This window comes from Syzygium oleosum, unplaced genomic scaffold (assembly GCF_021117445.2).
Source record: "Syzygium oleosum isolate NSW1041296 unplaced genomic scaffold, Sole_v2.1 Sole_v2.34, whole genome shotgun sequence".
NCBI lineage: Eukaryota > Viridiplantae > Streptophyta > Magnoliopsida > Myrtales > Myrtaceae > Syzygium > Syzygium oleosum.
The window spans coordinates 1944705-1960807 of NW_026607518.1; the positions used below are offsets into that span (position 1 = coordinate 1944705).

At 40.7% G+C, this 16103-nt stretch overlaps 2 protein-coding genes across 2 annotated transcripts; both read left to right on the top strand.

Annotated features, from left to right (window-relative positions):
* Positions 1 to 3566: 3566 nt before the first annotated feature.
* LOC115664755 (allene oxide synthase 3-like) lies at positions 3567 to 5089 on the top strand. Its single transcript, XM_030586641.2, has one exon. It carries the CDS (start codon positions 3647 to 3649, stop codon positions 5072 to 5074), a length of 1428 nt encoding a protein of 475 aa, XP_030442501.2. The 5' UTR covers positions 3567 to 3646; the 3' UTR covers positions 5075 to 5089.
* Positions 5090 to 13705: 8616 nt separating this feature from the next.
* LOC115666849 (allene oxide synthase 3-like) lies at positions 13706 to 14821 on the top strand (the record flags this gene model as incomplete). The annotated part of the gene is made up of 1 exon (XM_030588492.2): positions 13706 to 14821. A coding segment is annotated over one exon (1101 nt), but the record flags the coding sequence as incomplete, so codon positions are not given.
* Positions 14822 to 16103: the final 1282 nt, after the last annotated feature.

Here is a 16103-nt window from a genome sequence, read left to right on the forward strand (position 1 = left end):
CATATCCAAGCTTCATGTTAATAGTTTATTTATAAGCTGCTATCCATTTGGTCTTCATTAGCGTAGTAGTGATTAAGACTTCACTTAGTTGTTTACCTTGTCACGATACCTCCAAGTTTTCATGAACTTCATGTTCTCTCTGGCTTGTTCACCCTCTACAATGGTCCTCCCAGCTTCTATTAATCTTCTCACTTTGTACTTCCCATCCAATCATAGGCGTTAGAGCATCCTTTATATCAACATTACGTGAAATAAGACAAAATCTACACTTAACGAATAATAATGAGAAATAGATGATTTTGTCAACTTCAAAATATGATAGGAGGTTTTCCCAACAATATTTAAATGGTTCGGTCAATGGGACATAATCCACGAGGAAAGCAATACGAAATTCCATAATAGATCAAGCGATATAAAAAATTACAACCACATTCAAACACTCTCAGTATTTTCAAATCCCAATTAACATCCAATAACTCACACAATGTGTAGCCGTCACAATTTCTCACAAAACACCATTTCAGTTGCACTACTGAATTCACAAACCTTTCGACCAAAAAAAAAAAGGAATTCACAAACCTTACCAAATTATTTATTAGCTTCTAAACACTTGCAATTCCTTGAGGATGTAATGAGCATGCCGCACAATTGCTACTCTCTCATGGGCAAAAAACCAAAACCCACCTCCTAAGTATAAAATACTTTGGATCTAAAGTAGGAAACCCCATTTTGGAAACTTATTGAACCAAGAAATCTAGTTAAAATTAGGAAACTATCCAAACTGGAAAACCTACTCAACAAACTAGGCTACTTACTTGGGTATGATTTCCTTTTGGGCTCAAATTCGAGACATATCCTCAATAGAAAATCCATCTACTTATATATATAATGATATATTTAAAAGTGGAGCAACCTTTGTGTGTGTGTGAGTGTGTGTATATGAGCTACTACAAATTGAGTAATTCTAGAGTTTTAGGGCTATTTGTTATTTCATTTTGCTTGGTTCCCGACATCAGCCCTCCCTCTCCCACCAAATCATTGTTTAAGTATTCTATTAATTAATTATGACTTCTCAATATTTATTTATTTTTTGGTCAAAAGACTTTTCTATATTTGAAAAATTAGTTTCTTTGCTTTAATATAGTGACATAAGCCAGATCTCTCGTGTCAAACTATTAGAGAGACAAAATCTTAATATGATAGATCATCTTTGTGTCGGACATTTTCTCATATATGTTTATTGGTTGCTCCAAATTTTAATACTTTACATGATTTATCATGATGTTGTATTTGCGTTCTGATTTTTCATGCGTTGTTTCAATTAACTTATGCATGATAAACCACGTAAAGCACGACTTAAAAGCCAACTTCAGTGATTGACAAACTCTGCCAAGCGCGATACGAATTCACCTTTCACCACTCAACTAGCATTAAGTCCCAAAATGTATAATATCTCTTTGGTAATCTACGCTGTATGGTACGATGTCGGGCTTGTACAATCGTAGTCGTCAACACTTTCCAAATTGAATCGATTGATGTTCCTTTCACATGATTTCACCTCACCAGACAACACATTTTTCTTGCGTCCACGGACTAAATACAGAGTTCCATATTTTCAGAATTTCTTGAAAGAGGGACAAGAGCTCACAGGAAACACAATTAAAACTTGAAAAATTTAGCCTTTAGGTTTCATCCAAGTCGAGAAACACAACTAACATGTTCTTAGTGCTCATTACTATTTACTCGGTTACGGGGACAAGTTAATTAGAATAATGAAATAATATTATTAGAATGTAGCACTAAAAAGTTTTTAAACACGAAAAATCGAAATATAAAGTTTTACAATACCTTATTTTTGTGGCCCCTGGTTTTTTTTTTTACCTGTCCACATAGAACTTTTGTTTCAAGTTGCTATATTGCCTTTAAGACTCGTACCAATGCATTGGTGCTAAACCGATACAAATCTTGCGGAAGTTATATTTCACATATTTTAGAAAACTAAAATAATAGTCGCAAAATCGATATTATTTTGATGTAATCATACTTTTTTAGAAAAGTTTGTCTTTTAAAAGTTACCTAAAGTATCTCACACTCCTCGATTCTTTAGTTCTCAATACTGTTTGTATGTAAGAGAGAGTGCTAAAGTATCTCACACTACTCATGTATAGGGTTCAATGAGCCTTGTATCTCATACTATTTACTCAACGGATTTAACTTTTGGGTTGAACTTTTTAACACGATACTAAAGTAAGTTTTGACTCACGTTTATTTTAGCTGTGAGACTTCTCGTTTGTTAATTCAATGTGTGTTATCCATTTTGTTTCCATGTGAGACGGGGTATTAGAGTATCCTACACCACTTGTCTACGAGATTTCAATGGGTCTTACATTCATAAAGTCTCTATCCACCTAATGGCTTGAGTTTTTGAATTGGACTTTTTAAGTTTGTCCATCGTTTCTTTTTATTGGTAGGTCACAAATATTGACATCCTTTACACTTAATTATAGCTAAGTTTGGTGTGAGTGATGACTATTTCATGTAACCGACGAATGAATTATGATCGGAGTAAAACATGGCCCGCAAAGAAACTTAGGCTTTGTTTGTTTCACGGAAAATGAATGATTTGAAAAATATTTTCCTTAAAAAGATCGCTTGTATCGCTAGAAATAATTAATCAATAGAATGCGTTTTCATTATCGACAGCTATTTATGTCTAAACATTTTCGTGAATAATAAAATGGTTTTCGTTTATTCATTTTTATGAACGATATAAATAATTATTTTACAGAAATTATTTTTCAAATCATTTATTTTTCGTGAAAGAGCTATATTGGTCGGCTCTTTCGGAGTTGATGGCCTGATGGGGTGGGGGTTTCATAAAATCTTCACTTATCGTGAAGTGTTGCTCTTGTAGGCTTTCGACAATGAATTGATCACTCATGGCTATATCCTTCCTTTATTCACTAGATAAGATGCAATGTCGCAATCGCCTAGGCATTCGATTCAACTCTAGGGCATCTTTTAAGCGAGTTCAACGCTTGCTCTTGCTTAATCATGAAAGCAATTTGGGAAAATTTTTTTTATCTATCAACTGGAAGACACCTTTTCGAAATCATTTTTTATCAGTATTTTTCCCCCTCGATTTTCATGCGGTGTGGACCGCGCGATGTTCACGCTCGTGAGTAAACTATATGAAACTTAAGATTAGCTTACAAAAATCAGATACTAAACTGACATGTCAGATCGTTGGTCAAGAAATGAACAAATTAATCGTATTTAATTCTTAAATTACTGCGTTAGGTGACTCATCTGAAATTGCAGCGTATCATTTCATGATTCGATTCTTATTAGTTTAAATTGCTATAGATAACAACCAAACGGATTAACTATAGTTACCATAGTGAGTTTACTTGTCCTTTTCAGTCAACAAGGTTCCTTTTGCCATTGTCCCAGTACAATGCACTAAGTTGTCGTGGTCGATTATACCACCACATCTTTATATAACTTCGCCTCGCAAGGACCATCGTATTATCCCCAATTTCACCAAAACCCAGTCCTCTAAAGTTGTCTGGTCGTGCATATCTGCGTCTTGCTCGTCTTCGTCTTCGTCTTCGTCTAATTCGTCTTCCAATTCGTGGCATCGATCATGTCGGATTTGGAACTTCCACCGGAAGAAATCCAGGGAGATTACGGTTTCCCATTCTTTGGCGCGATTAGGGATCGTCTCGATTACTTCTACTTCCAAGGAAGAGATGAGTTCTTCCGAGACCGGATGCGCAAGTACCGGTTGACGGTCTTCAGGGCCAACATGCCGCCCGGCCCGTTCATCTCCTCGAACCCCAATGTCGTCGTCCTCCTCGACGCGATCAGCTTCCCCGTCCTCTTCGACACATCAAAGGTTGAAAAGAGGAACGTGCTGGATGGCACATACATGCCCTCCACTGCCTTCACCGGCGGCCACCGCGCCTGCGCCTTTCTCGACCCGTCCGAGCCCAAGCACGCCGCCATCAAGCGCTGGTTCTTGTCCCTTCTCGCGGCTCGGCGCGACATGTTCATCCCGACCCTCAGGAGCTGCTTGTCGGATCTCTTTGTCGACCTAGAGGACGAACTGTCGAGCAAAGGGAAAGCCTCCTTCAGCTCCCTCAACGACAAAATGTCCTTCAACTTTGTGTTTATGCTATTATGTGACCAAAAGCCCTCGAGCACGATCCTAGGGGCCAAAGGGGCAACCATGTTCGACCTCTGGCTATTTCTCCAACTTGCCCCATTACTGTCCCTACGGTTTAACAACATGGTCCTAAATTTCTTGGAAGATGTCATTTTGCACACTTTCCCACTTCCTCCACTACTTATTAAATCTTCTTACAAGAAGCTTTACCATGCATTTAGCGAGCAAGCGACTTCCATTTTGGATGAAGCCGAGAGGCTAGGAATCGATAGAGACGAGGCATGCCACAACCTAGTGTTCCTTGCCGGGTTCAACGCCTACGGCGGCATGAAAGCCACATTGCCCATCTTGATCAAGTGGGTCGGGTCGGGAGGCGAGGACCTGCACCGCCGGCTCGCAAGGGAGATCCGGTCGACCGTCGAGTCGGAAGGCGGGGTGACCCTCGCCGCCCTGGACAGGATGAGCCTGACCAAGTCGGTCGTGTACGAAGCCCTCAGGATCGACCCTCCGGTCCCGTTCCAGTACGGGAGGGCGAAGCGGGACACGGTGGTCCAGAGCCACGACGTGGCCTTCGAGATCAAGAAGGGCGAGATGGTGTTCGGGTACCAGCCGTTCGCGACCAAGGATCCGAGGGTCTTCGACGACCCGGAGGAGTTCGTAGGCGACAGGTTCGTCGGGGAAGGGGAGAAGCTGCTGAGGTACGTCTACTGGTCCAACGGCCGGGAGACCGATGATCCGACGGTGGGGAACAAGCAGTGCGCGGGGAAGGATCTGGTGCTGCTCGTGTGCAGGGTAACGTTGGTGGAGCTGTTCCTCCGTTACGACACGTTCGACCTGGAGCGCGGGAGCTTGCCCGGGGGTTCATCGGTGACGTTCAAGTCATTGACCAAGGCCACAAGTTGCTGATAAAGAACTTAGCATGATTTAATTGTATGATTGTGACGTGTGATTTTCAGTGTTTTTTTTTAAAACTAGATCGCAGCTGTTGGAAGTGTTTCCAATTTTTCGAATTACATAATTTGGGTCACCATTTAATAAATTGACCGTCTTTTGATATTTTTTTCGATGATAACTAAGCGTCAGCATTGTGATTAAATATGTTCTTTTTTTATGTCGTGATTAGCTCAATCTATTATTTTGGAATAGTACAATGTATCTACAAAATACATTATCTTCCTTGTAACTATTGTAATTAAGACGTGAGCTTAATAAGTAACAATTTGGCTTGACTTCATGCTTTTTGAAAAAAGTAAAGTGGAAAGTATATATATACACTTAAATTTTCGAATTGGCACTAGTATTGAACTTTTAAATTATTATCATATCAACGGGAAGAAGGTAACGTTTCCAAATTTTTATACATAACCTTCATGAAGTAATTGATAAAGGGGCATATGATGATCATGGGAAAGAAACAAGAGGCATACATAATTTGAGGAGGTAAAAGAATGCTACCTTAAACGAAGATGAGACAAAACTTTAAAAAAATCCATAAAATCAACTATCGAAAAGGCAAATAATGGATGTGGAAAGATTCGAAGACAAAACATTTTGTATCCGTACCACATTCAATTGAGGAATCACTTTTCAAAATTATTAGACTCGTCGCGATGACAAATGCTAACCGAGGAGAGCTATTTTATGCTCAATGAACTACCTCGCAGCCATATAATAACAAAAAAAGTCTTTTTCTCTCCCGCTCTCTTTTCTCTCCGTCGTCTTCTTCAACCTTCAGCCATGGGGGAGAGTAGCTCAAACCCTCCCCTCTCTCTCTTGTTGATTTTGTTTGAATTTTTTTGTTATTTTCTTTTTTTTGTTCTTCTCGATCTAGATAGAGCTCTCTTATCTCGATTTAGTTCTAGATCTGAGAGTTTGAACTCTGCTAATTTAGATTTGGGAGTTTAATAATATTTACAGGGATTCGCTACCCCCATGCTCTGTCTGTGTACACATTCTTTGCTTCAAGTTTCAATGGTGATCGCAGGAGCTCTGGCATCTCGTTAAACTACGAAGATTCGCTCTTTCGAAAGTTAAAATTGTGTTTATTCAATCTGTTTTGGTTGTCTCTGTACGACAATTGTATAGAGGAAGCCAAACCTAGGCGCACACCGCCAACTGGAAACGCTATACTTATTGGAGAAGAAAATTTCGACGTGCGCTCATAACTGACAGTGATACGAAATCTAGTTATCGGTCACCGATTATTTTGCTTGACATATCTGTTTTTTTATGAAACAAGTGTGTGCTTAGCTGGTGCTCTGTTGATCCTCCTTATTTACCGAATTTGACTTTATTTTGTAGTATTATGGGCTTGCTTTACTTCTCATGTATCTTTTTGAGTAATGAATAAAATTTTCTTTCGAAAAAAAAAATAAAGGAGCTACCTTGCAGTCAACAACCGCATTATGTGTTTTGACCGCAATTATCCGTTAGTAGCCGACATGGTCCAAGAAAAAAAAAAGAATTACCCTATACTTGTGAGACTTATTCGATTTCGGAAATGAAGAAAAAGGTTCTTAAATGACACGAAGTAGTGTGAAAGACAGAACCGTACTTCGATCGAGAAGACGTGATTTAACATTTAAAAGGTCGATAATGACTTGCGGAAAATGCCATGTTGGGAATGTACCGTGAACAAGGGTCGTGACCACATTCTTGTAACGATTTGCTGTCATTCCACGTGAAAAGGAGGAAGAAGGTGGGTTGCGCACGTTTTGCCAATGAGGGACCAGTCCTAACTCCATAAGATTGCGAAATTATGCCACGCCTTTTGGCAATGAGGGACCAGTACTAACCCATGAAATTGTTCAACATCTTTTACAACACTTGTAAGTTGCGTTTGTTTCGTGGAAAGTTCAAGATTCGAAAAATATTTTTCAAAAAATGATCGCATGTATCGCTTACAAAAAATGAATAAATAAAAATACTTTCATCACCCAAAAAAATAATTAGTCATAGATTGTTGTTGATAATGAAAACATTTTTCATTGACTAATTTTTCCGAACGGTATAACCAATTATTTTTTGAAAAATATTTTTCAAATCTTAGATTTTCCGTGAAACAAATGCTCGTTTAGCGTGCTATATTGAAGATCGAGTTGGGTAAGTTGTTTGAGTTCGCTTTTTGGCCTCAAGATTCACCGTTTTCAATTGGCGACTCTGGATAATCAAAATTTAGGCCTTCTAACTTTTTCCATGGAGAGAAATGGAAATGTTAAAAAAGAAAAGAAAAGAAAGTACAAGTGGGTTGGACAACCTTCATGAGGAGCAGCAACTATCGAATTATAGTTTCGACATCAATTTGTTTTTCGAGGTGCAGCAACTTTCATTGACTAATTTTTCTCAACGATATAATCAATTATTTTTTGGAAAATATTTTTGAAATCTTAAGATTTTCCGTAAAACAAATGCTTGCTCAGCATGCTATATTGAAGATCGAGTTGGGTAAGTTGTTTGAGTTCGCTTTTTGGTCTCAAGATTCATCGTTTTCAATTGGCGACTCTGGATAATCAAAATTTAGGCCTTCTAACTTTTTCCATGGAGAGAAATGGAAATGTTAAAAAAGAAAAGAAAAGAAAGTACAAGTGGGTTGGATAACCTTCATGAGAAGCAGCAACTATCAAATTATATAGTTTCGACATCAAATTGTTTTTCGACGAGAAACGGAACGTAAACATAACACAGAACATAAACGTAACTTAACACAAGAAAGATAGCTTATACTACCGTTTGAAATGAAACACACAAAATGCATTTTGGTAAAAGGAGGTAAAGGGTGTTGTTGAGATGATATTGGAAGGAATGCAACAAATTGGACTGCCCTTTATTCACGGTGGGCGACAAGTTTAGGGTGGAATTTTGACATAGATAAGCAAAAGGGTATGAAGGGATAGTTACCAAGAAAAAAGGTCATAAATCTATTGAATAGCAGTCAATTCAGCCCTATACTTTTCAATCTGGGCAATTTGAAGTTGAAATCATTTGTTAGTCCGGTCTTCAAAATTGTCTATCTGCAGGACTTCTTGGTTCATGTTGAAGTAGGTTGAATGTCCAATGATCTCCCCGCGCTTCCTCTCCACTTTTGGGTTATTTCCAAGACTCCTGTATAGAGTCTTCTTTACAAGTACGGTGCATTGCATATGCTTTAAGTGTCCTATCTTCAATTAGCATCGGCAAACCACATTCCATGCTATTTTCAGGAACTAATACTGAGAGAGGGATTTCTCCAAATTTACGACTCTAGGAGTAGAACATCCGTGTACGCGATATTTGTAAAGTACGTCCGTGTATGCGATGTTTGTAAGAATATTTACTTTGTGCCTATGTTTTCACTTAGTTACAAGCCCACGCTATTGAGCTCGGATTCATGTTTCCACTGTGTCTATAGCAAGTATAGCAGGTCATGCAAGGAAACATTTTGAAATTTGATCAAGTTATGGATCCGTGTGTAGAAACCAAGTCACTTTATTATAACCGCGAAAGCATTAGAAATAGCCAAAACCTACGTTACACTCAACAAGCTAGACAATTTTTCCTCTAATGGACCCTCTGAGTGGCGTGTACCGTACACGTAACATGGGGAACAATGACATTAGAAGTGCCAAAAGTTGTGTACGCCACTCACTTTAGTGCCAAAAATTTTCGCCGGCTCACTTTAGTGCCAAATCGAAGAAAAAAGCTATTACTTAAGTGCCACCGGCGTGAAATTCCGGCCAAATTAATTACCTGGCTTTTATAATTAAAATTTTAATCTGAATTGGCTTTTTTTTATTAAAAAAAATCAGTCTATATGGCATTTTCATGTGTATATTTGTTCCTTCTCTCCCTCCACGTCCACCCTAAGAGAGGGAAATTAATTTAAAAATGTCACATTAGCTTTTTTCGTTAGACAAATTGATGGTGTTAACTTTAGGACTAGATTGAACCAATTTGACAAGTTTTAGGACTCAATTGCACTTTTTGAAAATTTTAGGACTCAATTGCACTTTCACGATAAGTTTTAGGACTATTAGTGAACATATCACCTGATAAATTGTGACTTCTCTATATTTGAAAAAAAGTTTTTTTGCTTTAATATGGTGACATAACTTAGATCTTTCAAATCAAACAATTAGAGAGACAAAAGCTTAATAGGATAGGTCATCTTTGTGTCGGACAATTTTTTATATATGCTTATTGGTTGCTCCAAATCTTAATACTTTACATGACTAACGTTTTAATCATGGTGTTGTATTTGCGGTCTGATTTTTCATGCGTTATTTTAATTAATTCTTGGATGATAAGCCGCGTAAAGCACGACTTAAAAGCCAACATTCAGTGATGGACAAACTCTCCAAGGCGCGATACGAATTCACCTTTCACCACTCAAACAGTCATAAATCCCAAAATGTACAGTCTCTTTGGTAATCTACGCGGCATGGTACGACGTCGGGCTTGTACAATTGTGGTCGTCAATACTTTCCAAATTGAATCAATTGATGTTCCTTTCACGTGATTTCACTTCACACAACACATTTTTCTTACGTCTACAGAACAACTACAGATTCCCACACTTTTAGAATTTCTTGAAAAAAGGACAAGAGCTCACAGGAAACACAATTAAAACTTGAAAACTTTGGCCTTTAGGTTTCATCCAAGTCGTGAAACACAATTAACATGTTCTTAGTGCTCATTACTATTTACTCCGTCTCGGGGACAAGTTCATCCATGTATATAATCAATGCTGTCACTTTGTCCTGTCTACGTTTTAAGAATAACGTATGATCAGAATTACTTTGAGTGTATCCATACCTCTTCATCGCTGAGCTAAACTGACCAAACCACTCGCGGGGTAATTGCCTTAACCCATATAATGATCGCTTAAGTTTGCACACCACATTTGACTGGTCAACACACGCATACCCAGGTGGGACTTCCATGTAGATTTCTTCCTCTAGATCTCCATGAAGAAACGCGTTCTTCACATCAAATTGGTGCAAAGGCCAATCCAAGTTCGCAGCAAGTGACATCAAAACCCGTACGGTATTCAGCTTCGCAACTGGAGAGAATGTTGCTTGGTAGTCCACACCATAGGTCTGGGTATATCCCTTTGCTACCAGTCGTGCCTTGTACCTCTCAACTAACCCATCTGCTTTGTATTTGACAGTGAAGACCCACTTTCACCCCACTGGCTTCTTCCCCTTCGGCAACTCTACCAATCTCCAGTTCTTATTTTTCTGCAAGGCTTCCATCTCCTCTTTTATTGCTTGAACCCACTTGGGATCCCTCAAGGCTTCTTGTACTCCACTAGGAACTTGAATTGCGGAGACATTGGCCACAAACGCCTTCAAGTGTTCCGACAATCTCCTTGTCGAAACATAATTGGTAATCGGGTACTTTGACCTTCGTTCCTCCACATCTGGTGAGTAGCTATTAGGAGCCTTGCCTCGATTGTATCTGTCGGGCAATTTATAACCAACAACCTCATCAGTATCAACAAGAGAATTATGTGTGATAGGAGAGCTTATCTCAGGAGTATCCTCAGGAGAATGGTCGGGTACTAAAGAGGGGATATTTTGAGGAAGAGAGGACTGCTCTTGAGGTTGTTCTTGTGCCTCTTGTAACAAAATAGTCTGCTGGTCATCTTCATTAAGAAGTTGCTGCCGTGAGTTAGATGCATCGCTAACCCCTGCCATCAAGCCACCTTCCCACCAATTTACCCTTTCACCATGGATCTCCCCTTGAAAGGTACAATTGGTGGCAGGAAAGAAGAGTTCAGATTCAACAAATGTAACGTCCATGGTCACATGAGTTTTCTTTGTGTCCGGATTGTAGCAGCGATATCCCTTCTGGTGGATTCCATAGCCAAGAAAAACACACTTGACAGCACATGGGTCGAGCTTTGTTCGCTGATTTTTATGCAGATGGACGTAGGCCACACACCCAAACACCTTGGGAGGTAAAGTCAAGACTGAAAGAAGTGAGACATGCGTCGAAAGTGCCTAAAGCGGGATTTGGAATGCCAATACGCTGGAGGGCATGCGATTCATTAGATGCATGGCAGTAACCACAGCCGCATCCCAAAACCGATTCGGAACCTGCCCACCCATTAGAAGTGCCCTCGCTGTCTCTAGGATATGAAGGTTTTTCCGTTCGGCAACACCATTTTGCTGGGGTGTCTGAGTGCAAGAGGTCTCGTGAATTAATCCATGGTCTTGAAAATATCCTGTGAGGTGTTGGTTAATATATTCGCCGCCGTTGTCGCTGCGAAGGATACGGATTTGAGCTCCAAATTGAGTCATGACCATGCGGTGAAATACACGAAAGATTGTCCCTACTTCATCTTTATGTTTCATTAAATATAACCAGGTCATCCTTGTACAGTCATCCACAAAAGTTACAAACCAACGAATACCAAACATAGTAACAATTGGTGAAGCACCCCACACATCCGACTGTATTAATGAAAAAGGAGTTGGGCTCTTATTAAAACTCAATGGAAAAGAAGCACGATGGCTTTTCGCCAAGATGTAGGTCTCACAATGAAATTCAGAATCTGATAAACTACTAAACAGATCTGTAAATAATTTCTGTAAATACCCAAAAGAAGGGTGTCCTAAGCGACGGTGCCATGACCAAATTTCTTTCTCCTTAGCAGTAGACTGATTGCGGGTGTAATATGCTCGGCTTTCAGTAAAGTCATCAACAAAGTACAATCCCTTCCTCTTAGTACCACGTCCAATAATCTCCTTCGTGAGGATATCCTGAAATAAACAAAATGAGGGATACATAATAACGCTGCAATTCAATTCAGCAGTGATTTGTCCAACAGAGAGTAGTTGGTTAGATAAAGATGGCACTAGCAAAGTATGATATAATGATAAAGATGGGGAAAGTTCAACACTGCCAACCCCCAACACAGGAAAACGACGACCATTGGCATTATATATATGTTGTCTCCTCGGAACGGTGTGGCGCAAAAGATCATCAGGATGGGGTGTCATGTGATCAATAGCGCCTGAATCAACAATCCACCCATCTTTACCTCCTGCTTGAGAAGTATTGACAAGGACAAACCCATTGTTACCTGTAAGATCGGAATCAGGAGCAGCGGTGGAGTCTACCTGCAGCACCAAAGATAACGATGAATCACCTATGGCCAAGGAAGCTTGTCCTCTACCCGTCGGATTGTCAGCCTTCCTTTTTGCCTGCAATTCTTTCCACCATTCAGGATAGCCATGCAACTTGAAACAGGTCTCCTTTGTATGTCGAGAATTCCCGCAGTGAGTGCAACCCCCTGCTGCTAGCGGTTGCGACTTAGCTCTCAGACGAGAGATAGAGCGCCCTCCCCCAGGCGGAGTAGAACTAGGAACCATTTGTAAAGTAGCATGTCCGGAGCCGAATTCTGGAAATTTTGAGCCTGTTTTACGGCCATGCGACACCATAGCAGCAGCAATGGGAGTCTGTGGGTGTGCCATCATAACGGCCTGGCGCACATCTTCTCTTCTTACTCGTGCGTAGGCTTGTTCAACCGTAGGAAATGGTTGCATCTGCAATACATCAGCCCTAACCTTGTCGAGGCGATCATCCAAGCCATCCAAGAACAAATAAACACGATCTTCCTGAACTAAAGTGTTGTATATGTCAATATCATGAGCGCAGGTCATAGGATTAGGCCGGCGAAAATCAATTTCTCGCCAAAGTCCTTGCAGGTCATTATAATATTTTTCAGTGGGTCCGCCTGCCTGCTTCAATCGGGTCAATCGTCGCTTTAAATCATACACCTGGGAGACGTCGGCACCATCAAAGAATGTTGTAGCCACCGCATCCCAAACCGCTTTTGCGGTGGGGTATCGGATGAAGTTGCCAATCAGTGCAGGATCCATGGAATTGATAAGCCAGCCCTTCACAGTTGAATCGTCAGTCTTCCACTTTCGGAAGCCAGGATCATTCGGAGAGGGTTGAGGAAGAACCCCAGTAATATATCCCAACTTGTCTTTGCCAGAGATGTACATCTCGACAACTTGGGACCAAAGACTATAGTTGCTTCCATCTAACTTGACAGCAATCGAGGGAGCCGGAGTCTCAACATGAGATTGTGGAACATGTTGGGATAGGACCTGGGTCAAACGCTCAATAAGAGCATCAGTATTCGAAGCTCCCTCTTGTGCTACCAAGGGAAGAACATTGCCAGTCGGGTTTGTGTCTGCCATAGGGTGATGCAGCACGGTTGCGGTGATCTTCAAGAAATCTGGTCGGAGCAGCGACGAAGGTCGCGGCAATGGAGTCTGATTGATCGGATCGAGTATAGAGTCCCTTGATTGGTGGCTCTGATACCATGTAGAAACATAAAGAATTCTAAAAATTTTCCTGTAATTTCTATATTTCAGCTTACGTTTACAAGGCTATAAGTACATATATATACAAAGAAAAGAATCAACCCTAATTGACCTACAAAACAGGGGATATACATAGAAATAGGAAATATACATAGAAAGAGTATAAAACAATAAGAAGTTTCCTATTTTGGCTCTAGAAGATAGCTCACGCTAACACGCCTTTCTCGACCCGTCCGAGCCCAAGCACGACGCCATCAAGTGCTGGTTCTTGTCCCTTCTCGCGGCTCGGTGCGACATGTTCATCCCGACCCTCAGGAGCTGCTTGTCGGATCTCTTTGTCAACCTAGAGGACGAGCTATCGAGCAAAGGGAAAGCGTCCTTTAACTCCCTCAACGACAAAATGTCCTTCAACTTTGTGTTTAGGCTACTATGTGACCAAAAGCCCTCAAGCACAATCCTAGGGAACAAAGGGCCAACCATGTTCGACCTCTGGCTATTTCTCCAACTTGCCCCATTACTGTCCCTACGGTTTAACAACATGGTCCTAAATTTCTTGGAAGATGTCATTTTGCACACTTTCCCACTACCTCCACTCTTAATCAAATCATCTTACAAGAAGCTTTACCATGCATTTAGCGAGCATGCGACTTCCGTTTTTGATGAAGCCGAGAGGCTAGGAATTGATAGAGACGAGGCATGCCACAACCTAGTGTTCCTTGCCGGGTTCAACGCCTATGGTGGCATGAAAGCCACATTGCCCATCTTGATCAAGTGGGTCGGGTCGGGAGGCGAGGACCTGCACCGCCGGCTCGCGAGGGAGATCCGGTCGACCGTTGAGTCAGAAGGCGGGGTGACCCTCGCCGCCCTGGACAGGATGAGCCTGACCAAGTCGGTCGTGTACGAAGCCCTCCGGATCGACCCTCCGGTCCCGTTCCAGTACGGGAAGGCGAGGCAGGACATGGTGGTCCGGAGCCACGACGCGGCCTTCGAGATCAAGAAGGGCGAGATGGTGTTCGGGTACCAGCCGTTCGTGACCAAGGATCCGAGGGTCTTCGACGACCCGGAGGAGTTCGTGGGCGACAGGTTCGTCGGGGAGGGGGAGAAGCTGCTGAGGTACGTCTACTGGTCGAACGGCCGGGAGATCGATGATCCGACGGTGGGGAACAAGCAGTGCGCGGGGAAGGATCTGGTGCTGCTCGTGTACAGGGTAACGTTGGTGGAGCTGTTCCTCCGCTACGACACGTTCGACCTGGAGCGCGGGAGCTTGCCCGGGGGTTCATCCGTGACGTTCAAGTCGTTGACCAACGCCACAAGTTGCTGATAAAGAACTTAGCATGATTTAATTGTATGATTGTGACGTGTGATTTTCAGTGTTTTTTTTTTAAAACTAGGTCGCAGCGATTGGAAGTGTTTCCGATTTTTCGAATTACATAATTTGGGTCACCATTTAATAAATTGACCGTCTTATAATATTTTTTTCGATGATAACTAAGCGTCAGTATTGTGATTAAATATGTTCTTTTTTTTATGTCGTGATTAGCTCAATCTATTATTTTGGAATAGTACAATGCATCTACGAAATACATTATCTTCCTTGTAACTATTGTAATTAAGACATGAGCTTAATAAGTAACAATTTGGCTTGACTTCATGCTTTTTGAAAAAAGTAAAGTGGAACGTATATGTATAAATATATATATATATATATATATATATATATATATATATATATATATACTTAAATTTTCGAATTGGCACTAGTATTGAACTTTTAAATTATTATCATATCAACCGGAAGAAGGCACCTTTTCCAAATTTTTATACATAACCTTCATGAAGTAATTGAAAAAGGGGCATATGATGATTATGGGAAAGAAACAAGAGGCATACATAATTTGAGGAGGTAAAAGAATGCTACCTTAGACGAAGATGAGGCAAAACTTAAAAAAAATCCATAAAATCAACTATTGAAAAGGCAAATAATGGATGTGGAAAGATTCGAAGACAAAACATTTTGTATCCATACCACATTCAATTGAGGAATCACTTTTCAAAATTATTAGACTCGTCGCGATGACAAATGCTAACCGAGGAGAGCTATTTTATGCTCAATGAACTACCTCGCAGCCATATAATAACAAAAAAAGTCTTTTTCTCTCCCGCTCTCTTCTCTCTCCATTGTCTTCTTCAACCTTCAGCATTGGGGGAGAGTAGCTCAAACCCTCCCCTCTCTCTCTCTCTTGTTGATTTTGTTTGAATTTTTTGTTATTTTCTTTTTTTTTCTTCTCTCCTGATCTAGATCTGGGAACTCTCTTATCTTGGTTTAGTTCTAGATCTAAGAGTTTGAACTCTGCCAATTTAGATTTCAGAGTTTAATAATGTTTACAGGGATTCACTACCCCTATGCTATGTCTGTGTACACGTTCTTTGCCTTAAGTTTCAATGGTGATCGCAGGAGCTCTGACGTCTCGTTGAACTATGAAGATTTGCTCTTTCGAAAGTTAAAATTGTGTTTATTCAATTTGTTTTAGTTGTCTCTGTATGACACTTATGTAGAGGAAGCCGAACCTAAGCGCACACCGCCAACTGGCAACGCTGTACTTATTGGAGAAGAAAAT